The sequence below is a fragment of the Podarcis liolepis genome (assembly GCF_965112155.1).
Source record: "Podarcis liolepis genome assembly, chromosome: 2".
NCBI lineage: Eukaryota > Metazoa > Chordata > Lepidosauria > Squamata > Lacertidae > Podarcis > Podarcis liolepis.
The window spans coordinates 115380271-115403627 of NC_139555.1; the positions used below are offsets into that span (position 1 = coordinate 115380271).

A 23357-nucleotide genomic window follows, 5' to 3' on the forward strand; every position below is an offset into this window, starting at 1 on the left:
GAATTGGTTAAGTAAAGGTAAAGGGACCCCTGACCATTAGGTCCAGTCGTGACCAACTCTGGGGTTGCAGCGCTCATCTCTCTTTATTGGCCGAGGGAGCTGGCGTTTGTCCGCAGACAGCTTCCGGGTCATGTGGCCAGCATGACTAAGCCGCTTCTGGCGAACCAGAGCAGCACATGGAAACACCGTTTACCTTCCCGCCAGAGCGGTACCTGTTTATCTACTTGCACTTTGAGGTGCTTTCAAACTGCTAGGTTGGCAGGAGCAGGGACCGAGGAACAGGAGCTCACCCCATCGCGGGGATTTGAACCGCGGACCTTCTGATCGGCAAGTCCAAGGCTCTGTGGTTTAACCCACAGCGCCACCCGCGTCTCTAATTGGTTAGGTAGCAGGAAGCATAAGACTAAACGTTCTCCGAATGGAGAGAAGTAGAAAGTGGAGTCCCACGAGGAACAGCATTGAGACCTGTGCTTTTTGACTTGTTTCTAAACAATCAAGAGTTAGGGGTGAGCAGTGAGGTGGCCAATTTCGCTGAGGATACGGAATTGTTCAGAGAGCTTCAAACAAAAAGAGATTGGGAAGAGCTCCAAAAGGACCTCTCCAAACTGAATGAACAAGCAGTAAAGTGGCAAGAGCAATTTAACGTAAGTCAGTATAAAGTACTGGATGTCAGGGCAAATAAATAAATAATAATCTTGATTTCACATATACACTCGTGGGGACTGAACTGACATTGACAGGCCAGGAACGAGACCTTGGGGACGTAGTGGATAGCTTGATGAAGATGTCGACCCCATGTGTGGCAGCTGTGGGAAAAAGGAAATTGTAAATGGAAGTGGGATGATGCAGACACAGCTTAGAAGGCGAGAGGATGTCACTGAGAGAATTTGCTTTCTCCTTTCTGCCCCTAAAACAGGAAAAGAGAGAGAAGACTTCTGCTGACCTGTGGTGGCTTCAGAGGAAATAGGGCCCAGGCGCCTGCGGCCAACGACCCCGTAGACATTGAACTTGTATCTGTGGGAAGGAACCAGGTCGGGGACAGTGACCTCGCGAGCAACTCCCTCCACGGTCAGCGCCTGGGGTTTGCCTTCTGCATCCTTGTACTGGATCAGGAAGGAGTCGAAGTCCCCAGTGGGGACAGTCCAGGAGAGAAGAGCGGAATTGCTGGTGACCTCTGAGACAGAGAGCTCTTCTAGGCTGGGCTTCGCTGGGCCTTCGCCAGACACTGCAGCTGCTGAGGCCAAGAGATTAAAAACAAATAGGAATTAAATCTGTGTTCAGCTAGTACAGTGGTACCTCAGGTTAAGAACTTAATTCTTTCTGGAGGTCAGTTCTTAACCTGAAACTGTTCTTAACCTGAAGCACCACTTTAGCTAATGGGTCCCCCTGCTGCCACCGCGCTGCCACTGCATGATTTCTGTTCTCATCCTGAAGCAAAGTTCTTAACTCGAGGTACTCTTTCTGAGTTAGTGGAGTCTGTAACCTGAAGCGTCTGTAACCTGAAGGGTCTGTAACCCGAGGTACCACTGTATGCTGGGTTCAGAGGCAAATAAATTAGGCTCGAAGCTCAGAGTGCCGAGTTCAAATTCCATCACCGCCAGGGATTTTCACAATTGACATGTAAGAAACACAGCTGAGGCTGCAAGTCTGAGACAGGGCAGGTGCTATCTAGAGCCTTAAGCTGCTTTAGGAGTCGCTCCCTCCTCTTGAGGAACTTAGCTTCACAAATTCGCCTCCATAGGAAGAAAAACAGTTAACATCCCCTTGTTAACTTCCTGCTCAAAATCTCACACATAGAATGAAACTCCACCCAAACTGCTTCTTCAGGGCCAGCACCAAGAGTCAGGGCAAACTCTGTCGGCTGATACCCCTACCCCCTCCACCAGCAGCACTGGCCTGCTTCGCCAGCTCCTTTCCCCAGTGGTGCCAAGCTCATCTAGCTGCAGGTAGGGCAGGGTGGCCCAGTAGTAGTGGGGCCAGCCAAAGAAGGGTGAGGCCTGGTTGACCGGACTCACCGGCAGAGGGACCACTGGAATTTTCCCACAATTCAAGGCATTGCAGGCATTGCCTTGAGGGAAATTTAAATGGCAGCGGTGCTGGTGAGTGTAGTTCAACATCAGGTAAAAATACAAATAAAATCAAAGCCCCCCCCCCCCCCAGGTGACCCAGTTTTTGCTACCTTGGCAGAACCCTCTAGGCTTCCAATATTTACCTCATTATTGCCTGTATTAGCACCAGGCCTGGTAAATGTTCATTTTGAAAAGAGATCATTGAGTCTTTTTTTATATGGGTCTGCATATACATTTTTGTCTGAAATATGCGAAATAGCTTAATATAGCCAGACACATGCTGAGGGAGGGACAGACTTGATACTTTCAGTTTCTCTCTGTTTCCCATTTCCCCTAATTTTTGGTTTTCCAAACTTCTGCATCAGTTTCTAATGATTTTTTAAAAGTCTGTGTGAGAATTTGCCTGCATTTTATTGTGCCTACTTCCTAATGCACATACAGGTAACACCCAATTTGCACAGCGGTTGCGTTCTAAGTCATTACGCATGATGGCGGCGCATGTATATGCCCACTCTAGTCCCCTCCCCCCTTTCCTGCCATTTCCAGGCTCTCAGCAATGCACACGTGCATGGTTGCGTGTGCTCTGAATGTGTGCAAAATGGCTGTTGCCGGTCTTAAATTTGTATGAAATTTTGCCTAATATACACATTTTAATGTATGTTTCAGCCAACATAACTACATTTTCGTACGGTATTTTCTTGAGCATAGACATTTTTATTCCTACTTCCCCCAAATCTGCACATGTTTGTGTGCACATTATTTTGTTGTTTTGGTATCATACACACTGCAACATTTGGAAGAGTGCAGATTTTGAAGATCAGTTGTGTTTCGCTTTGTGTGTCATTTTGGGAAGGGCAAATTAAGTAGTTTTTCATGTGAACTGAACCAAATTTACACCACCACTCCCAATGCCCTATTCATGCCAAAGAGCCATGTGCTGACCTGTGACTGTGTCGGCAGAGACAGGGCCAAGGCGTTTGCGCCCTACAATCCCGTAGAGGTTGAACTTGTATCGCCGGGCAGGAGACAGGCCAGAGATGGTAGTCTCGTAGGTGCCTCCATCCAAGGGCAGCTGCTGGGGTTTGCCTTCAGCATCCTTGTACTGGACTAAGAAGGAGTCAAATCTCCCGGCTAGAACAGTCCAGGAGAGGCGGGCAGACTCACTGGTGACATCAGAGACAGAGAGTTCTCCTAAGGTTGGTGCAGACAGCAATTCTGCAACTGGAGTAGAAAACAAGGAAAGAAAGAACAAAAATGAATAATTGGTAAGCACCAACTTGGCTCCTGTGATCAACTTATTTATCATTCAGTAGGTGGTTCTTCAGGCAGTGGCATGTAAGATGGGCAGGAATCAAAAGAATAGAAGAAGATCCCTGCTGGATCCGGCCAGTGGCCTATTCTAGCCCAGAATCCTGTTCCTACAGTGGCCAACCAGATGTCTATGGGAAACAGAAAGCACGAGTGCTCTCGCCACCAGCAATTTCCACCCAATGGTATTCAGGGGCATATACTGCCTTCAACAGTGAAGAGAGAACATAGACATCAGGGTTAGTGCATTGTCTAAAACAATACAGTAGTACCTCGGATTACATACACTTCAGGTTACAGACTCCGCTAACCCAGAAATAGTACCTTGGGTTAAGAACTTTGCTTCAGGATGAGAACAGAAACTGCGCTGCGGCTGCGCGGCAGCAGCGGGAGACCCCATTAGCTAAAGTGGTGCTTCAGGTTAAGAACAGTTTCAGGTTAAGAACAGACCTCTGGAACGAATTAAATGCGTAACTAGAGGTACCACTGTACTGTACAGCGATAGTGCCGACTTAATGTCAATAGTTCCAAAGCATGGGAGCTGCCACACTGAAAGGCTGACTCCCTGCAAATGCAGAATGAACATTATTATTATTTATTAAATTTGTATACCACCCCTCATCTGAAGATCACAACAGAAAAAGTACAAAATGGGAACATAAAATACATAATGAAACAAACCAATAATTTCCCCTCCCACAAACACATTTAAAAAGCCATACAAAGTTAATCAGACGAATGCCTTGTTGAAGAGGAACATTTTCACCAGTGGTGCCTCGCAAGACGAAAAGAATTCGTTCCGCGAGTCTTTTCGTCTTGCAATGTTTTTCGTCTTGCGAAGCACGGTCCGTCGCAACTGCGCCTCTTCAAGCGGCTTTAAAAAAAAAGCGCAAGATGTTTTCGTCTTGCGAAGCAAGCCCATAGGGAAATTCGCCTAGCGAAGCAACGCAAAAATGGAAAACCCTTTCGTCTAGCGAGTTTTTCGTCTTGCGAGGCACCACTGTAGTGCCTAAAGATATGTAATGATGGCGCCAGGGAAGCCTCCCTGGGGAGAGCATTCCACAAACGGGGAGCCTCCAAAATAATAATAATAATAATAATAATAATAATAATAATAATAATAATAATAATAATAATTTATTATTTATACCCCGCCCATCTGGCTGGGTCTCCCTAGCCACCCTGGGCGGCTTCTAACAAAGTATTAAAATACAGTGGTCTGTTAAACATTAAAAGCTTCCCTAAACAGGGCTGTTTTCAGATGTCTTCTAAAAGTCTGGTAGTTGTTCTTCTCTTTGACATCTGGTGGGGATGTCAAAGAGAAGAACAACTACCAGTAAGGACCCGTACTCGTGTTGCCACCCTCTGGACTCCTCGTGTAGGAGGCACACAAAGAAGGGATGATGGTCACAAGGTCCAGGTTGGTTTGGACAGTCCCACGTGGGCTCAGCCACTATATTTGCGTGAATTGACACAGAAAATAAATCCTGGGAAAGGGCCCCAGCTCATCAAGTGAAGCTGACCTGTGGTGGCATCTGTGGAGATGGGGCCGTGGCGCTTGCGGCCAGTGAGTCCATAAAGGTTGAATTTGTATCTGCGGGAAGGAACCAGATTGGGGACGATGGTCTCGCGGAAGGCTCCCTCCACTGGGATTGCCTGAGGTTTGCCCTCAGCGTCCTTGTACTGGACCAGGAAGGAGTCGAAGCTCCCAGTGGGGACAGTCCAGGAGAGACGGATGGAATCGGTGGTGGCATCAGAAGCAGAGAGCTCTCCCAAGCTGGGCTGAGGAGCTGGCGTTGTTGGTAGTACAGCTGAAAAATGGAGAAATAGAGAATGGGCATCTTAAGGGATAGGGGAAACAAGAGGTAAGAGAAGCAGAAGGCTCTCAGGAGCAGGGAGCTCCCCAGGCTGGGAGCAATTGAGGGCTCCTTTGGAGGTGACATTGAGGAAACAGACAGTAGCAGAGAAAATTTTCAACTGTCCTGAGTTGGTTCTCAGGAATAAAGGAATCTGCCTTGTATACTGAGTCAGGTCATAGAGAAAAAATTCATTTGGCCTACCAGGGTGGTTCGCAGGAACATAAGAAGCTACCTTATACTGAGTTGGACCATTGTTCCATCTGGTTCATTAGTATCCAGACTGACTGCTAGCAGTTCTCCAGGGTATCAGGTAAGAAATCTTTCCCAGCCCTACCTAGAGATGTTGGTACTGAATCTGGGAACTTCTGTATGCAGAGCAGCAGCTATACCCGTAAGCTGTGGCCTCTTGACCATGTGTTATGGCTTGCAGAAGGTCTTTAGAACCTCCCCTTGCTGACCTGTGACTGTGTCAGTAGAAACTGGACCCAGACGCTTGCGACCAGAGACTCCGTAAAGGTTGAACTTGTATCTTCGGGAAGGCACGAGGCTGGAGACTGTGACCTCACGGGAACCTCCATCCACTGGAAGGGCCTGAGGTTTCCCCTCCGCATCCTTGTACTGGACCAGGAAGGAGTCGAAGCTCCCAGTGGGGACAGTCCAGGAGAGACGGACAGAGTCGGTGGTGACGTCTGAGACTGAGAGCTCTCCCAAGCTGGGCTGAGGAGCAGGTGTTGTTGGTAGTGGGGCTGCGAAACAGAGGAGGAAGAGATGAGAATGTACATCTTAACTGATGTGGGAAAGAAGAGATGAGACAGAGGCAGAAGGTTCTTTTAAGAAGAAGAAGAAGAAGAGTTTAGATTTGATATCCTGCTTTATCACTACCCCAAGGAGTCTCAAAGCGGCTAACATTCGCCTTTCCCTTCCTCCTCCACAACAAACAATCTGTGAGGTGAGTGAGGCTGAGAGACTTAAAAGAAGTGTGACTAGCCCAAGGTCACCCAGCAGCTGCATGTGGAGGAGCGGGGAATCAAACCCAGTTCACCAGATTATGAGTCCACCGCTCTTAACCACTACACCATACTGGTTAATGAACTCTGTGATATCTGGCTGGCCTTGAGATGGGTGCTTCACCTCCAGGCCTGGTGCTTTTACTTTAAGCAAGCAAGCAAACAAAACTCCATGTGACACTTTCCAATTTGCGGCAAGCGTTTTCTCTTAAAGCTGATCCCAAAGTGCCCCCTACTTTTGGAACATGGGAAGGTAGCTGATACTGAGTCAGGCCATTGGTCCATCTAGTATTGTCTAATCCAGGGTTTCCCAAACTTGGGTCTCCAGCTGTTGTTGGACTACAGCTCCCATCATCCCTATTTTGCAGGACCAGTGGTCAGGGATGATGGGAATTATACTCCAAAAAAGAGCAGGAAACCCTGATCTACAGTGACTTGGTAGCAGCTGCTCTTCCATTGAGCTAGGTCCCTTTCCATACTAGCCATTTCTGAAAGGGGACAACAGTTCTGGAGGCTTTGGGCAAACTAAATCCTAAAATAAATTGAGGTGGGGGCTTGCCAAAATAGGACTTAGCATGTGGCTGCGTTATTAATTCTTTTCAAAATCGTTAAAAGCTTTGCCAACATTTTTAACCCTGTGGTGTATCTTTTTGCCACATTCTGCTCTGGTTTGCCAGAAGCGGCTTAGTCATGTTGGCCACATGACCCGGAAGCTGTACGCCGGCCAGTAAAGCGAGATGAGTGGCACAACCCCAGAGTCGTCTGCGACTGGATCTAACGGTCAGGGGTCCCTTTACCTTTACTTAGAGTAGACCCATTGATATTAACAGAACAAAGTTAGTTGTGTCCATTAATGCTCCTGGATTTATTCTGAGTAGAAAGTAACTGGATACAACCACATGAAGATACAGAAGCGGTTTGGAAGTTTATCGCATCTGAAAATCCAGTTCCTCGAGCCAAGATGGAAATGTGAGCCTGGAGAGAATGCTGCCACGTTTGTCTTGGACAAATGCCTCCCCAAACCTGGAGACCTCCAGGTTGAGGGGAGGCTGTCTTAAAGAAGGATGGTTGCTGACCTGTCTCTGCTTCGGTGGAGATGGGGCCCAGACGCTTTCGGCCCAAGACACCATAGAGGTTGATCTGGTATCTGTGGGACGGGGCCAAGTCGTGGAGGTGGAGAGAGCGGAGGCGCCCGTCAACAGGGAGAACCTGGGGTTTGCCCTGAGCGTCTTGGTATTGGATGATGAAAGAGTCAAAGTCCCCGGCCTCCACGGTCCAGGAGACGTCAAGGGAATTTGGCATGGCATTACCAGCTGTTAGCTCTCCGAGCTTGAGTGCTGGAGTGGGCTTCACCATCAGTTGATCTGGAACAGAGAGAAGAATAAGGAGTCAATGGCCACCATGAGAGAGAGAGAGAGAGAGAGAGAGAGAGAGAGAGAGAACAGCTTCTTCCAACTTATCACCTATGCCAGAGGGTGTCGTGTTCTGCCCAGCGTTGGCATCACCACCTGGCATCATTGCCAGGGCCCTTACAGGCTCAGCTGCTGACCGGGCACCCTTAAATTTCACCCCCTTTCCTCCCGGCACTCTCTTTTTCTAAAAAAAACACCATAATTTTTATTGAGTTTTCCAAAATTAAATTCCGCATAAATTACCTAAACTTCCTAACTACCATGTTACTCAAAGTGAGTATCGACCTCCTTCCCTCCCTCTTTCTGACTTCCCCATTTTTTTTGGTCAGATCATTCGCATTTTTATAACCACTTCTTTACTAAATATTATCTTTATCATTCACCCTCTTATATGTAAATTAGCTCCTTAATTTCACATTACATAACATTTCATGTTAAAGCTGCAAACGTTTTCAAATATTTACAATTTTCTTTCAAATAAATTATAAATTTGCTCCAGTCCTTAAGAAACAATTCATCGCACTGGTTTCTTATCTTTCCCGTTAACTTTGCCAATTCGATATATTCTACCATCTTTATCTGCCAGTCTTCAAGGGAGGGGAGTTCTTGCTGCTTCCATCGTTGGGCCATCAAAATTCTTGCAGCCGTTGTGGCATACATAAGCAAATTTACATCGTTTTTTTGAATTTCCTCATCAATTAACACCAATAAGAAGGCCTCTGGTTTTCTAACCAAAATTATAACCTCCCGGCACTCTCAACACTGCCTGGCAAATGGATCTAGCCACTATTTTAATCTCCCACAAGGCCCTCAAGCAAGCATTGCTTTGGGGTTTCGTGGAAAACGTAAGTGGTGGCTAAAGTTGCATATTTCTACAGTGCAGGACTAGGTGATCCTAAGAGTCCCTTCCAACACGATGATTCCATGATTCTATATGACAATTGAAATGAATAATTTGCTCTGACATGGGGAAATCACACTTCTGGGGCACACTGGCTACTTCGTTTGTATATATTTGCATGCACCCTTGGTCTGCATTACAGATGGAGACGCGGCGACGCCCCTGCTCCTGAGACAGAACGGAAATAAATTGCTTCCCCTGTAAAAGAATTATGGTTGCTGTGACCTCAGCTGACCTGTGACCGCACTAGTGGAAATGGGGCCAATCCGCTTGCGACCAGAGATCCCATAGAGATTGAACTTGTATCTACGGGAAGGCAGGAGGCTAGAAATGGTGACCTCGCGAGAACCTCCGTCCACCGGAAGGGCCTGAGGCCTCCCCTCCGCATCCTTGTATTGGACCAGGAAGGAGTCAAAGTTCCCAGTGAGGACTGTCCAGGAGAGGCGGAGAGAATCACTAGAAACATCAACGGCTGTGAGTTCCCCTAGGGTGGGTTGTGGTGGCGGCGTCATTGCCGAGGCTAAAACACAGAGGGAGAGAAAAAGGGGGTGAAGAGTGAAGTCGGAAACTCTTCTGCTCCTGTAAAAATTAAGTCATGATTAGAAGAATGCAAAATGTCTCCCAGTATGCTCCTCCTAAGCCTTAGGGCCTAAGGCATAGAACAGACTGAAGAGCTGTACCAAAAGGTAAGATGAGATTAACTCGCCCATTGTTTTTCCCAAACAGGAAGGCTCAAAAGCAGGCACTCATAATTAGGGATGCTGGAGAATGCCAACTGGATCAGAAACAGGTGCAGAAATCACCTGTTTGCAGATTCACTAGTTGCCAGGACCGGATTAAGATACTGCAAATGCAAGTGGGCAGTTCTTGACAGCGTATTTCAAAGCTGCAAATAAGTATCACCACTGGTGACCGATGCCCAAATAATGCATAAAAGCTATGGCCGTGGTGATCTGTATGCACTGGTAACCTCAGGATTAAACTTTTGCAATGCGCTCTGTGTGGGGCTACCCTGGTGCCTGGTCCAGTGCAAAATGCTGGGGCTACACTGTTGGTGGGGACAGACTGTTGCCATTGCATAAATCTAGTGCTTAAAAGCTTGCATGGGTTGCCCATATGTTAGAGAGCCAAGTTCAGGGGTCATGTATTAGTTCACAAGGCCCTTAACAACTTGGGTGCAGGATTGTTGAAGGACCGACTGATCCCTTATATCCCTGTCTGATCACCGAGATCTTTTGGGGAAGGCTGTCGTGGTGATTCCCCAGAGCTCAGGTTCACAGCTTGTAACGACTAGAATCCCCCACATTATGTGGTGTGGGCCCAAGCATGTGAAACTCCGTCTCAAGTGCGATTGGGCACCCTCAATGCTGAACTTCCGCTGCATGACAAAAGCCACATCTGCAATGTGCAATTACAGCTTCCTTATTCCAACTTTGTCTTTTATTTCCCCACTGAAATAAATCATGGGAGCTATAGTTTGTTAAGGGAGCCAAGGATTCCTCAGGAGATCTATGCCAAAAACCTCCTGCTTGCAAAACACTTGATCTACCATGGAGCTACAGAATTGTGTTGCATATAAAGCAAGAAAAATGATGGTGGTGGGGTAACTGACACCAATTTTCCTTGCAAGTCCCCTTGCTACCTCAAATCTTCTATATTCTATCTCCCCGCCCACTTAAATTGCCATAAATGTAGTGCAAATGGGGCTGGGAAAGGGGTTCACCAGTGAGAGGGAAGAGGAACTTTCACCTCAATGCTAAAATAAACGTAAAAAGTAAGTATCTGCTTGTGGCCAGGCTATCACTCGAGCAGAGAGGTTTTTCTCTGCTCCCACCACCCAAGAAATGCCTGAAAGAGAACAGAAATTCATAGGCTGGGGTGCATCTTCTTCCGATGCTGCAGATGCACCCTGAGGAAGAAAGGAGAAAAGCGTGTCCGGGGTGGGGGGAGGGGAAAGAGCACAGCCCAGTTGGCCAGTTCATCCACTGCTGACCTGTGACAGCCTCCACTGGCAGGGGGCCATAGCGCTTCCCGTGATAAAGTCCGTAGAGGTTAAAGGTGTATCTGTGGGAGGGCTCCAGGTTGGGGACAGTGAGTGTACGGGAAGCCCCATCCACGGGCAACGCCTGCGGCCTCCCATCTGCATCTTCGTACTCTACTAGAAAGGAGTCAAAATTCCCAGTTGGGACAGTCCAGGAGAGACGGGCCGAGTCACTGGTGATGTCAGAAACAGACAGCTGGTCTAGGCTGAGCTGAACGACGGTGACCTTTTCTGTGGTGGCCTTTGGTGGCGTTCCTACAGCAGCTAAAACAGAGAGAAAGTGTAACCCCATAGCGGTGGGACAAGATGTAGGGCAGTGGTGGGGGACTCTGTTATTACCAGCCTGAGGGATGAATTCTCTTTTGGTCAACCTTCCAAAGTTCCCAGGCCAATAGTGGGTGTGGTCAGAGGTAAAAGGGGGTGGAGCCATGAATGTCAATGTTGCTTTTGCAAATTGGTTTCTCCCAATTTCTCCTTTTTCTAGTTTTGGGTTCAGCTTCATGGGCAAAGCCAGGATTTTTGTTGGGGGGTGGCAGGACTTTATTAGAGTGGCAGAACCAATGTGATTGGTCAGTATTTCTATTGTTTTACTTGATCGGCGGGGTGGGGCAGCAGCTGCCCCCTCTGGCTATGCCCATGTTCAGCTTGTTGCATTTCTGCAGCAATTTAAAATTTATTTTTGGGTTTTTGGGGGATTTTTAAGAATAAGGCACTATGAAAATTCAGCTGCAGATATCTTATACCATGGGAGACTGAGGCCCTTTAAGAGTCATGTTTTCCCTGCTAAAAGAAACATGGGATTTCTGGTTTGTTAAAGGAGATGAGAATTGTTAGGAGACTTTTAGCAAACTAGAGTATATGTTGGTCCCATTGCAATCTCAAATTACCTGCAGTCCTTTTACCTGGGCCCATTTAAACTTGCCATAAATGGAGAGCAAATGGGCTGAGTCACTGGTGATGTCAAACAGGGCTGTGAAAGTGGTTCGCGACAGAGAGGGAGAAGGAACTTTCAGCTCAATGTTAAGATAGATGTAAAATGTATGTACAGTCATACCTTGGAAGTTGAACAGAATCCGTTCTGGAAGTCAGTTCGACTTCCGAAATGTTTGCCTTCCAAAATGCAGCTTCTGATTGGCTGCAGAAAGCCCCTGCAGCCAATCAGAAGCCTCATCAGACGTTCAGCTTCCAAAAGAATGTTCGAAAACCAGAACACTGAATTCCGGTTTTCAATCGTTCGGGAGCTGGAATGTTTGACTTCCAAGGCGTTCGGGAACTGAGGTATAGACTGTATCTGCCTGTGGACTGGGCTATCACTTGAGCAGAGAGGTTTCTCTCTCCTCCCCCCACCCAAGAAAGGCCCTTCAGGTGTAGAGCTCAAAAGGTATGCCTGAAAGAGAACAGAAATTCATAGGCTGGGGTGCATCTTCTTCCAATGTACCCTGAGGAAGAAAGGAGAAAAGCATGTCCGGGGTGGGGGGAGGGGAAAGGCAACAGCCCAGTCGGCCAGTTCATCCGCTGCTGACCTGTGACAGCCTCCACTGGCAGGGGGCCATAGCGCTTCCCGCGGTAAAGTCCGTAGAGGTTAAAGGTGTATCTGTGGGAGGGCTCCAGGTTGGGGACAGTGAGTGTGCGGGAAGCCCCATCCACGGGCAACGCCTGTGGCCTGCCATCTGCATCTTCGTACTCCACTAGAAAGGAGTCAAAATTCCCAGTTGGGACGGTCCAGGAGAGACGGGCTGAGTCACTGGTGATGTCAGAAACAGACAGCTGGTCTAGGCTGAGCTGAATGACGGTGACCTTTTCTGTGGTGGCCTTTGGTGGCGTTCCTACAGCAGCTAAAACAGAGAGAAAGTGTAACCCTATAGCGGTGGGACAAGATGTAGGGCAGGGGTGGGGGACATTTTTACCAGCCTGAGGATGCATTCCCTTCTCGTCTACCTCTGAAAGTCCCCAGGCCAATGGTGGGTGTGGCTAGAGGCAAAAGGGGGTGGAGCAATGGATGTCAATGTTGCCTTTGTAAAGTAGGCTATTTTCTGCATACAGTCATATATGTCTCTTTATCCCCCACCCAAGCAAGCAAGAGCAATATCAGAGTCCAAGGACACATTCCAAGTCAGGCCAAAAGACTTGGCTGCAAAGCAAGGCTTGTGAGGGGTGTGTTCAGTGGATCATTCCAAGGGCCAGACTGAGATGCCTGGAAGGCTACTTATGGCTCCCAGGCCAAATAAGGTTCCCTAACCCATAGAGAGCTAAACTATATGTGAAAGGGGCATTGCATGCTAGTAGGCATAGACAAAGCAGTCAGCTTTGGTTTGTCACAATTTCTCCATTTTCTAGTTTTGGGTTCACATTCATGCGCATAGCCAGGATGTTTGTTGGGGGGGGGGCAAGACTTTTATTAGGGGGGCAGAAGTGATGGTCAATATGTCTATTGTTTTACTTGATCTGGGGGGCAGCTGCCCCTCCTTGGCTACGCCTATGTTCAGCTTGTTGCATTTCTGCAGCAGTTTTAAATTGATTTGGGTTTTTCCGGATTTTTAAAAATAAGAGACTATGAAAATTTAGCTGCAGAAATCTTACACCATGGGAGACAGAGGCCCTTGGCTTCCCTGCTAAAAAAATCCTAGGATTTCTGGTTCGTTAAGGGAGATGAGAGTTGTAAGGAGACCCTTAGCAAACCAGACTTTGAAACCTAGAAAGTCTCATAGCCATCTCAAATTTTCTACAATCCTTTTATATAGGCCCCTTCAAACTTGCCATAAGCGGAGGGCAAATGGGCTGAGTCACTGGTGATGTCAAACAGGGCTGTGAAAGTGGTTCGCGGCGGAGAGGGAGAAGGAACTTTCAGCTCAATGTTAAGATAAATGTAAAAAGTAAGTATCTGCTTGTGGCCAGGCTATCACTTGAGCAGAGAGGTTTTTCTCTCCTCCCGCCACCCAAGAAAGGCCCTTCAGGTGTAGAGCTCAAAAAGTATGCCTGAAAGAGAACAGAAATTCACATGCTGGGATACATGTTTTTCCAATGCTGCAGATGTGCGCTGAGGAAGAAAGGAGAAAAGCCTGTCCGGGGTGGGGGGAGGGGAAAGACCACAGCCCAGTCGGCCAGTTCATCCATTGCTGACCTGTGACAGCCTCCACTGGGAGGGGGCCATAGCGCTTCCCGCGGTAAAGTCCGTAGAGGTTAAAGGTGTATCTGTGGGAGGGCTCCAGGTTGGGGACAGTGAGAGTGCGGGAAGCCCCATCCACGGGCAACGCCTGCGGCCTCCCATCTGCATCTTCGTACTCCACTAGAAAGGAGTCAAAATTCCCAGTTGGGACGGTCCAGAAGAGACGGGCCGAGTCACTGGTGATGTCAGAAACAGACAGCTGGTCCAGGCTGAGTTGAACAACGGTGACCTTTTCTGTGGTGGCCTTTGGTGGCGTTCCTACAGCAGCTAAAACAGAGAGAAAGTGTAACCCCATAGCAGTGGGACGAGACATAGGGCAGGGGTGGGGGACATTTTTACCAGCCTGAGGATGCATTCCCTTCTCGTCTACCTCTGAAAGTCCCCAGGCCAATGGTGGGTGTGGCTAGAGGCAAAAGGGGGTGGAGCAATGGATGTCAATGTTGCCTATGTAAAGTAGGCTGTTTTCTGCATGCACTCAGACACGTCTCTCTATCACCCAAGCAAGCAAGCAAGCGCAGTATCAGAGTCCAAGGACACAATCCAAGTCCGGCCAAAAGACTAAAGCAAGGCTTGTGAGGGGTGTGTCCAGCGGATAGTTCCAAGGGGCAGATTGGGATGCCTGGAGGGCCGAATATGGCTCCCAGGCCAAATGAGCCTCCCTAACCCATAGAGAGCTAAATTATATGTAAAAGGGGCAATGCATGCTGGTAGGCATGGACAAAGCAGTCATTTCTGGTCCTTCCCAGCTTCTCCTTTTTCTAGTTTAGGGTTTAGCTTACTGCATTTCTGCCACAGTTTCAACTTTATCTTATTTTTAAAAAGAAAATAAGGCACAATGAAAATTCAGCTGCAAATATGTTACACCGCTGGCGACTGAGGCCCAGTGTCAGAGTCATGGCTTCCCTGCTAAAGGAATCCTAGGATTTTTAGTTTGTTAACGGAGTTTAGAGTTGATAGGAGAAGTTTAACAAGCTAGATTTTCCTGGTCCACAGTTCTCCAGCAATTGTGGCCAGGATGAAGAACCCAATGCCTTCCTGAAGGTGTTGGACTACAACTCCTAACATCCCTGGCCATCAGCCTTGCTGGCTGCGCCTGATGGGACCTGAGGTCCAAAAACATTTGGAGGGTCATAGGATCTCCATCATTAGTCAGACAAAATCCCCGATCACCTCCTCCATCTTCCTTTTTTAAACAGAGTGGAGGTGTCCAATATTAAACCTGGGACCATTTACATGCAAAGCAACTGATCTACTGTGTAGCTATGGAATTGTGGAGCAACATGGTGCTGTATATTTAAGGAAGCAAGACTATGCAAGTCCCCATGCCACCTCAAATTTTCTATAATCTGTCTCTACAGGCCTATTCAAACCTGCCATAAATGTAGTGAAAATGGGGCTGGGAGAATGGTTTGCGACGGAAGGGGAGAAGGAACTTTCAGCTCAATGTTAAGATAAATGTAAAAAGTAATTATCTGCCTGTGGGCCAGGCTATCACTTGAGCAGAGAGGTTTTTCTCTCCTCCCTCCACCCAAGAAAGGCCCTTCAGGTGTAGAGCTCAAAAGGTATGCCTGAAAGAGAATAGAAATTCATAGGCTGAGGTGCATCTTCTTCCGATGCTGCAGATGCGCCCTGAGGAAGAAAGGAGAAAAGTGTGTCCGGGGTGGGGGGAGGGGAAAGACCACAGCCTAGTTGGCCAGTTCATCCGTTGCTGACCTGTGACAGCCTCCACTGGCAGGGGGCCATAGCGCTTGCTGCGATAAAGTCCGTAGAGGTTAAAGGTGTATCTGTGGGAGGGCTCCAGGTTGGGGACAGTGAGTGTGCGGGAAGCCCCATCCACGGGCAACGCCTGCGGCCTCCCATCTGCGTCTTCGTACTCCACTAGAAAGGAGTCAAAATTCCCAGTTGGGACAGTCCAGGAGAGACGGGCCGAGTCACTGGTGATATCAGAAACAGACAGCTGGTCTAGGCTGAGCTGAATGACGGTGACCTTTTCTGTGGTGGCCTTTGGTGGCGTTCCTACAGCAGCTAAAACAGAGAGAAATTGTAACCCCATAGCGGTGGGACAAGATGTAGGGCAGCGGTGGGGGACTCTGTTACCAGCCTGAGGGATGAATTCTCTTTTGGTCAACCTTCCAAAGTTCCCAGGCCAATAGTGGGTGTGGCTAGAGGCAAAACGGGGTGGAGCCATGAATGTTAATGTTGCCTTTGTAAAGTAGGCTATTTTCTCCATACAGTCAGATATGTCTCTCTATCCCCCACCCAAGCAAGCAAGAGCAATATCAGAGTCCAAGGACACATTCCAAGTCAGGCCAAAAGACTTGGCTTGTGAGGGGTGTGTCCTGAGGGGAGGTTGTGTGCCCAGTGGACAGTTCCAAGGGCCAGACTGAGATGCCTGGAGGGCCGCATATGGCTCCCAGACCAAATGAGATTCCCCAACCCTGAGTGAGAACTGGACTACTACTACTATTAAAATTTGTATACTGCACTTCACCCATAGATCCCAGGGTAGTTCACAACACAAAAAATATGTTCCCCTAGCACACACATTTTTGGGTGTATTGCTTGGCTGGAGAACTGCATTGTGAACCCTGGAGAAGTACAAATCTCGAAGAATGGTTGTGTTTGGGTCTGCTTGTTGCTTTGGAGAGTGTGAATTGGGGAGATTTACTGAGAAGTGCAAAATGATTCAATTTGGTCCCCCATCAGTTTGGGTGCTTCTCCTCTCCGCTACACTGACTATGTAACTGTATCTTTGAGGGATGTGCAGGAAGGTACAGATGGATCAACAGCGGTGGGAAAGAGAAGAGTAAAAGACAAATAGGAAAGAGAAGGAACAGATACAATGTCTGGAAGAGGTCCGTGTCAACACAGCTACTGTAAAATCAGGGAGAAAGCAATAGGTTTGACTATTAGGTGGCCACTTCTGACACCGCTGCTGCTTCCTGAGGAAAGAAGGAAATTAATAAGGAGGGTGGGAATTCTGAAACACCTCCAGGCAAGGAGGCACATGAAGAAGGGCCTCAGATGATGGTCACAGGATCCAGGTTGGTTTGGACAGTCCCACGTGGACTCAGCCACTATCTTTGCATGAAATGACACAGAAAATAGATCCCGGAAAAGGGCCCCAGCTCATCAAGTGAAGCTGACCTGTGGTGGCATCTGTGGAGATGGGGCCGTGGCGCTTGCGGCCAGTGAGTCCGTAAAGGTTGAACTTGTATCTGCGGGAAGGAACCAGATTAGGGACGATGGTCTCGCGGAAGGCTCCCTCCACTGGGATTGCCTGAGGTTTGCCCCTGGCATCCTTGTACTGGATCAGGAAAGAGTCGAAGCTCCCAGTGGGGACAGTCCAGGAGAGACGGATGGAATCGCTGGTGGCATCAGACGCAGAGAGCTCCCCCAGGCTGGGAGGAGTTGGCGGTTCCTGTGATGAAGCTGGAGGAACAGAAAGAAGTAGATGCTGCTGAACAAATGCTCTCCTGGGTGAGCAGTTTAGAGGATAAAAGAACTGAGGAGGGCACATATTATAGAAGTTTATAAGAATGTGGAGGAAGTGGTTAGAGAGAACTTTTTCTCATTGTCGCAAAGGGATAGTCAAATCTGTCATGCTCTGTATTTTGTATATTTGCATTTTGATGTTTTGAGTGTTTGTTGTAAACTGCTTCTGGCACAGCTCATTGTGGGAAAGCATTATATACTATAAGTAAACTTAAGCAAGCAATCACTAAATCAATCAACCTTGCATTACTCAAACTTCCAGTGTTGTTTTAAGTCACATTTCTCCTGTCAATGTTTCTTCATTCTGACTCCCATGCTGTGGCCACTGGTGCTGTGCAACCTGCCTTCTGTTCCCCTAACTTCCCTGCCCTGACTTCATGAACATCCAGGATTGTGATGAGGGAACTATCAGTTCTCCAATGGGGGCTTCGCTCTGATTTCATGTGAATCCAGAATTTTGATGTGGCACTATAAATCCCACAAAGGGAGCTGTGAAATGATAGCCTGGCAACTTTATCTATACAGGGAGATGTAATATATGCATTTATATGCAATCTTTAGTATATTCATTTTTGTACACATTACTCACCTGGAGAACTGTATTACAGTGGTACCTCGGGTTAAGTACTTAATTCGTTCCGGAGGTCCGTTCTTAACCTGAAACTGTTCTTAACCTGAAGCACCACTTTAGCTAGTGGGGCCCCCCGTTGCCGCTGCACGATTTCTGTTCTCATCCTGAGGTAAAGTTCTTAACCCGAGGTACTATTTCTGGGTTAGCGGAATCTGTAACCTGAAGCGTCTGTAACCTGAAGCGTCTGTAACCCGAAGTACCACTGTACAAGATTTAGGAGAAACACAAATTTCAAAAGACGTGTTTCAGATTGTGTATAGGTTTGGAAAAAGTGAATTGGTTGGATTTACCAATCAATGCAAAATGTTTCAGTTTTCTCCCCAGTCCCTACTCAGAACATACAAAGATTGCTCCTCTCACCCACTACCACACTGATTGAGTAACTGTATCCTGAGAGGAGTCCCTTGGAACCAAAGCCTATGGAATCAATGGGAAAGCAATAAATGTGAGTGTTCGGCAGCCACTTCTGACACCACTGTTGCCCTCTGAGAAAACAAGAGAACTAAAACACATCCAGCCAAAATGACTCTTGCTGCTGACCTGTGGTGGCATCTGTGGAGATGGGGCCGAGGCGTTTGCGGCCAGTGAGTCCGTAAAGGTTGAACTTGTATCTGCGGGAAGGAACCAGATTGGGGACGATGGTCTCACGGAAAGCTCCCTCCACTGGAATCGCCTGAGGTTTGCCTTCAGCGTCCTTGTACTGGATCAGAAAAGAGTCAAAGTTCCCCGTGGGGACAGTCCAGGAGAGACGGACGGAATTGCTGGTGGCATCAGAAGCAGAGAGCTCCCCCAGGCTGGGAGCAATTGAGGGCTCCTTTGGAGGTGATGCTGGGGAAACAGATAGTAGTAGAGAGAGAAATCATTTGATCTACCAGGGTGGTTCTCAGGAACATAAGAAGCTAGCTTATACTGAGTTGGACTATTGGTCCATCTATTTCAGTAGTATCCAGACTGCCTGCTAGCAGCTCTCCAGGGTTTGAGGCAAGAAACCTCTCTCAGCCCTATCAGGAGGTGTTGGAGACTGAATCTGGGACCTTCAGCATACACAGCAGCAGATATACCTCTAAGCTATACCAATGGCCATGTATTATGGCTGGCAAAAGGTCTTTAGAACCTCCCCTTGCTGACCTGTGACTGTGTCAGTAGAAACTGGACCCAGACGCTTGCGACCGGAGACTCCGTAAAGGTTAAACTTGTATCTTCGGGAAGGCACAAGGCTGGAGACGGTGACTTCACGGGAACCTCCGTCTACTGGGAGGGCCTGAGGCTTCCCCTCCGCATCCTTGTACTGGACCAGGAAGGAGTCAAAGCTCCCAGTGGGGACAGTCCAGGAGAGACGGACAGAGTCGGTGGTGACGTCTGAGACTGAGAGCTCTCCCAAGCTGGGCTGAGGAGCAGGCGTTGTTGGTAGTGGTGCTGCGAAACAGAGGAGGAAGAGATGAGAATGTACATCCTAACGGATGTGGGAAGGAAGAGATGAGACAGAGGCAGGAGACCCTCCTTATGAGTTCTGTGACAGCTGGTTGACCTAGAGATGGGTGTTTCATCTCCAGGTCATGCGTAAACCATGTGACATCTGTCAAATTTAATTAAAAGGCTCTTGGAGAGAAACATCAAAAACAATGATAATAGCTGAAAGAACAACAATTTTAAAAGTTTTAGCTACATTGACTTCCACATCTACCAACCCATGCAAATATCCTCCAAAGCATCCCAAGATCTGTAGCTTTCTGGGGATACTGTGATTTCCATTCTAAATATCCCCTACACCTTCACAGAACCACCAAACCATGGCTCCTTAGTAGCACTGCAATTTGCACGGCTCGTTAGCAGAACAACAGTTCCTGTGTTTCCTTAGTAATGGCTGTGAAATAGGATTGCTGCTCGTTTAATTTTGTCATGGGCAGACATGCACTGTGAAAAAAATCGCAAAATGAATCCACTGCGCTTGTAGCACCACAGAATGAGATGGCGTCCCAAAGTTTCCGGATTCAGATTGTGGCTCCATCATTTTCTGATCTTGCCATCCCAAAAGGAGAAACAGGACGAAAGCTCTGCCAGTTAGAAAAGGCATATACAGTGGTACCTCGGGTTAAGTACTTAATTCGTTCCGGAGGTCCGTTCTTAACCTGAAACTGTTCTTAACCTGAAGCACCACTTTAGCTAATGGGGCCTCCCGCTGTTGCCACGCCACCGGAGCACAATTTCTGTTCTCATCCTGAAGCAAAGTTCTTAACCTGAAGCACTATTTCTGGGTTAGTGGAGTCTGTAACCTGAAGCGCATGTAACCTGAAGCGTATGTAACCCGAGGTACCACTGTACGTGTACTGAATGCTTGTGCTAACCTGTGGTGGCATCAGCTGAGACAGGTCCAAGACGCTGGGGCCCAGAGATTCCATAGAGGAAGAATCTGTATCTTTGGGAAGGAACCAAATTAGGAACAATGGCCTCGCGGGAATGTTGGTCTACGGTCAGGGCTTGGTCATTGCCCTCGGGGTCCTTGTACTGGAGAAAGAAGGAGTCAAAGCTGCCAGTGGGGACACTCCATGTGAGACGGACAGAGTTGCTGGTGGCATCTGAGACTAAGAGGTCACCAAGGACAGGTTCCGGCTCAGGCTCAGGTACAGGCTCTTCGTCCCGTGATGCTGTTATGGGGAAGCAAGACGAAATATAATAAAAGGCAGCAGCAGCAGCCCTCAATAGGCCTAGAGATCCACACAAAATGTTTCTACACCTGCACTCTAATTCCTGCTTTCCTGGTCATGGCAGGAAAAGCAGCTGAATATGTAGGACTGCGCTATAAAATGCACCTTGAATGTCAGCCCTTGTTCTCGGTGTTTATTTTTGTTTCGCCTGTTGAAAAGGCCACAGGAGTGCTTATGTGGATAGGTGGCACCCATCGTTTCATATAATCCAAGGCCACTGGTTTTTAAAAGAGCACTTTCAGCACACAAAACTTATGCAGGGCTTCGGAGAAGGTGAAAGCATGTTACAGCACAATCCTAAATGAGTCTTACTCAGAATTCAAGGGGGCTTACACCCAGATAAGTGGGGTAACAGCCACACTTGTCCTCTGATTGTCTAGATGCAAAGGCAGATTGAATTCTGTGTATAGTTGCGTCCTGGGTGAAGCAAAAATGAAACATTACGCCCTGGAAAAGGAAATGGGTTAGAGTGGGGGAAAGACGCCACTTCCTGCAAACACAATACTATAGTTCATGGCAGGCCTTCTGCTGACCTGTGGTGACATCTGCCGTGGCTGGGCCGAGACGTTTGCGACCGGAGATGCCGTAGAGATTGAACCTGTATTTGCGGGAAGGAGCCAGGCTAGGGATGGTGACTTCGCGGGAGTCCCCCTCCATGGGCAGCACTTGGGGTCTGCCCTCAGCATCCTTGTACTGGACCAGGAAGGAATCAAATCTCCCAGAGGGGACACTCCAGGAGAGGCGGACAGAACTGCTGGTGATATCTGAGGCGGAGAGTTCTCCCAGGCCGGGTGGAGCTGTCACTTCTCTCTCTGGCTTCTTTTCTGGGGCTGGGACTTTGCCTAGAGAGCAAAGAAGCAAAGAATTTTATTTTTTTTAAGGGAGTGCTGGGACTGAGCTAAGGATGGATCTGCCAGTGTCGATTTTTCTGAGTTTCTCGTTTTTCCAGGTTTTAGTTCAGTTCTCCATATTTCCACATCAACTTGCAAAAAATATATATCAGCATTTTTGTGCATTTCACTCCTAATATTCACATTGTTGCATGCAATTTTGCACAAGACATACATCAGAGACATTTTGGTAACAATAGACTAACAAGTCTAATAAATTATTATTATTATTATTATTATTATTATTATTATTATTATTATTATTATTATTTTAAAGCAATCTCCTCAAAGTGATTGCCATATAAGAAAATTAAAAACAGTTAAATACACAAATACAGCAAATAAATTTAAAACAAGACAAAAACCCTAACAGGACTTGTGGTATAGACCAGGCACGTCCAACAGGTAGATCGTGATCTGCTGGTAGATCACTGGTCGTCTGCAGTAGATCACTAGTAGATCACTGGCTCCCCCCAAAGAAGCTGAACAACTGTGGCTCCCCTAAAAAAAGCTCAACATTTTACCTCCTGCCTGAAAAGACTCAACAACTTTGACCCGAACCCCCAAAAAGGGGGTAGATCACTGCCAGTTTTTAACTCTGTGAGTATATCGCAGTCTCTTGGGAGTTGGCCACCCCTGGTATAGACCATCTAGGAAAGGCTGTCAGAACAAATATGTATTCAGTTGTTTATGGAAAATGTTGATGGGGCACCTGCCGTATCTTGACAGTAATGCTATTCCACTGAAAAAGGGCAGCTGCACTAGAAGTCCTGCTCCGAGTTACTGAGTTTTTGTTGTGATAAATTGCAAGCAATATCCCCTGAATCATAGAATCATAGAGTTGGAGGGGACCACTAGGAGCATCTAGTCCAACCCCCTGTGATGCAGAAATATTTTGCCCAACATGGGGCTCAGACCCACGACCCTGAAATTAAGCATCTCGTGCTCTACCAACTGAGCTATCCCACAGAACTAAATCAATGCATTTTATATGTTATTCCCATCTTTGTTCACACTTAGCCTAGTATACAATTTTTTTGGACACATGATTTGGAGAACCGCCTCACAAAATTCAGAGAAGTGCATATTTTGAAAGATAGTTGTGCTTCAGTTTGTATATATAAGTCAGAATAAGTTGCGTAAAATGTGATGTGAACCATATTTCTCTCTCCCCCCCATCCATGTTCTGAGCTGTGCTATTTTTTATAATGGTTTATACATTATGTATTTGCAGATATTTATTTTTTGTGTTAATAGAAGTGTAGCAAATAAGACCAAAAGGAGGATGAGCAGAGCTATGCTGAAAGATAACCAGCGCAGTAAAGTTTGTCAGGATGGGACTAGGAAGAACTGGGCCGGAGCTGTAGAGAAATAGTGATTAAAGCAAAATTTTGTGAAATTTGCCGACTTATTCCAGAAGAAGCAACTCTGGGAAATGGTACACGATAGGAACATTATCTTATCTCCTCAGCAAATTTTCCTTATGCTTGGCAGAAAAATCCAATTATATAAGAAAGCAGAACCTCATACCCCAAACCCCATCCTTTCACATGAATCAGACCCTCCAAGTGTCCCTATTTTCCAGGAACAGTCCAGGAGCTACAAAAGCTGTCCTGGTTTCTGATTTGATTCCGGAATGTCCCGCTTTCTCTTAGGATGTCCCTATTTTCATCAGAATAATGTTGGAGGGTATGGTAGGATGACCCTATTTTCATTGGAAATGTTGGAGGGTATGGAGTTATCCAACCCCCGAGCCATCTGAAGGCAGCTCTCCATACAGAAGTTTGTTTAATATATAATTATATTTTTATATATGTTGGAAGCTGCCTGGTGTGACTGGGGCAACCCATTGAGATGGGCGGGGTATAAATAG

General features: G+C 47.3%; 1 protein-coding gene across 18 annotated transcripts in view; it reads right to left on the reverse strand.

The window, feature by feature from the left end:
* The window catches only part of TNXB (tenascin XB), a 121608-nt gene that overhangs the window by 40662 nt on the left and 57589 nt on the right, over positions 1 to 23357 (reverse strand). For 7 of the 18 annotated variants that reach the window (XM_083491005.1, XM_083490995.1, XM_083491010.1 and 4 more), the window contains 15 exons: positions 21128 to 21436; positions 20235 to 20534; positions 19018 to 19305; positions 18430 to 18717; positions 16911 to 17195; positions 15477 to 15788; positions 13719 to 14030; positions 12121 to 12432; positions 10550 to 10861; positions 8792 to 9076; positions 7320 to 7607; positions 5695 to 5982; positions 4901 to 5188; positions 3012 to 3290; positions 944 to 1234 (listed from right to left, as the gene is read on the reverse strand). In XM_083491005.1, coding sequence (XP_083347131.1) covers positions 944 to 1234; positions 3012 to 3290; positions 4901 to 5188; positions 5695 to 5982; positions 7320 to 7607; positions 8792 to 9076; positions 10550 to 10861; positions 12121 to 12432; positions 13719 to 14030; positions 15477 to 15788; positions 16911 to 17195; positions 18430 to 18717; positions 19018 to 19305; positions 20235 to 20534; positions 21128 to 21436 — 4437 coding nt within the window. The remainder of the gene's footprint in view (positions 1 to 943; positions 1235 to 3011; positions 3291 to 4900; positions 5189 to 5694; positions 5983 to 7319; positions 7608 to 8791; positions 9077 to 10549; positions 10862 to 12120; positions 12433 to 13718; positions 14031 to 15476; positions 15789 to 16910; positions 17196 to 18429; positions 18718 to 19017; positions 19306 to 20234; positions 20535 to 21127; positions 21437 to 23357) is intronic. The other 11 variants (XM_083491008.1, XM_083490997.1, XM_083491007.1 and 8 more) reach the window with 10 other exon arrangements.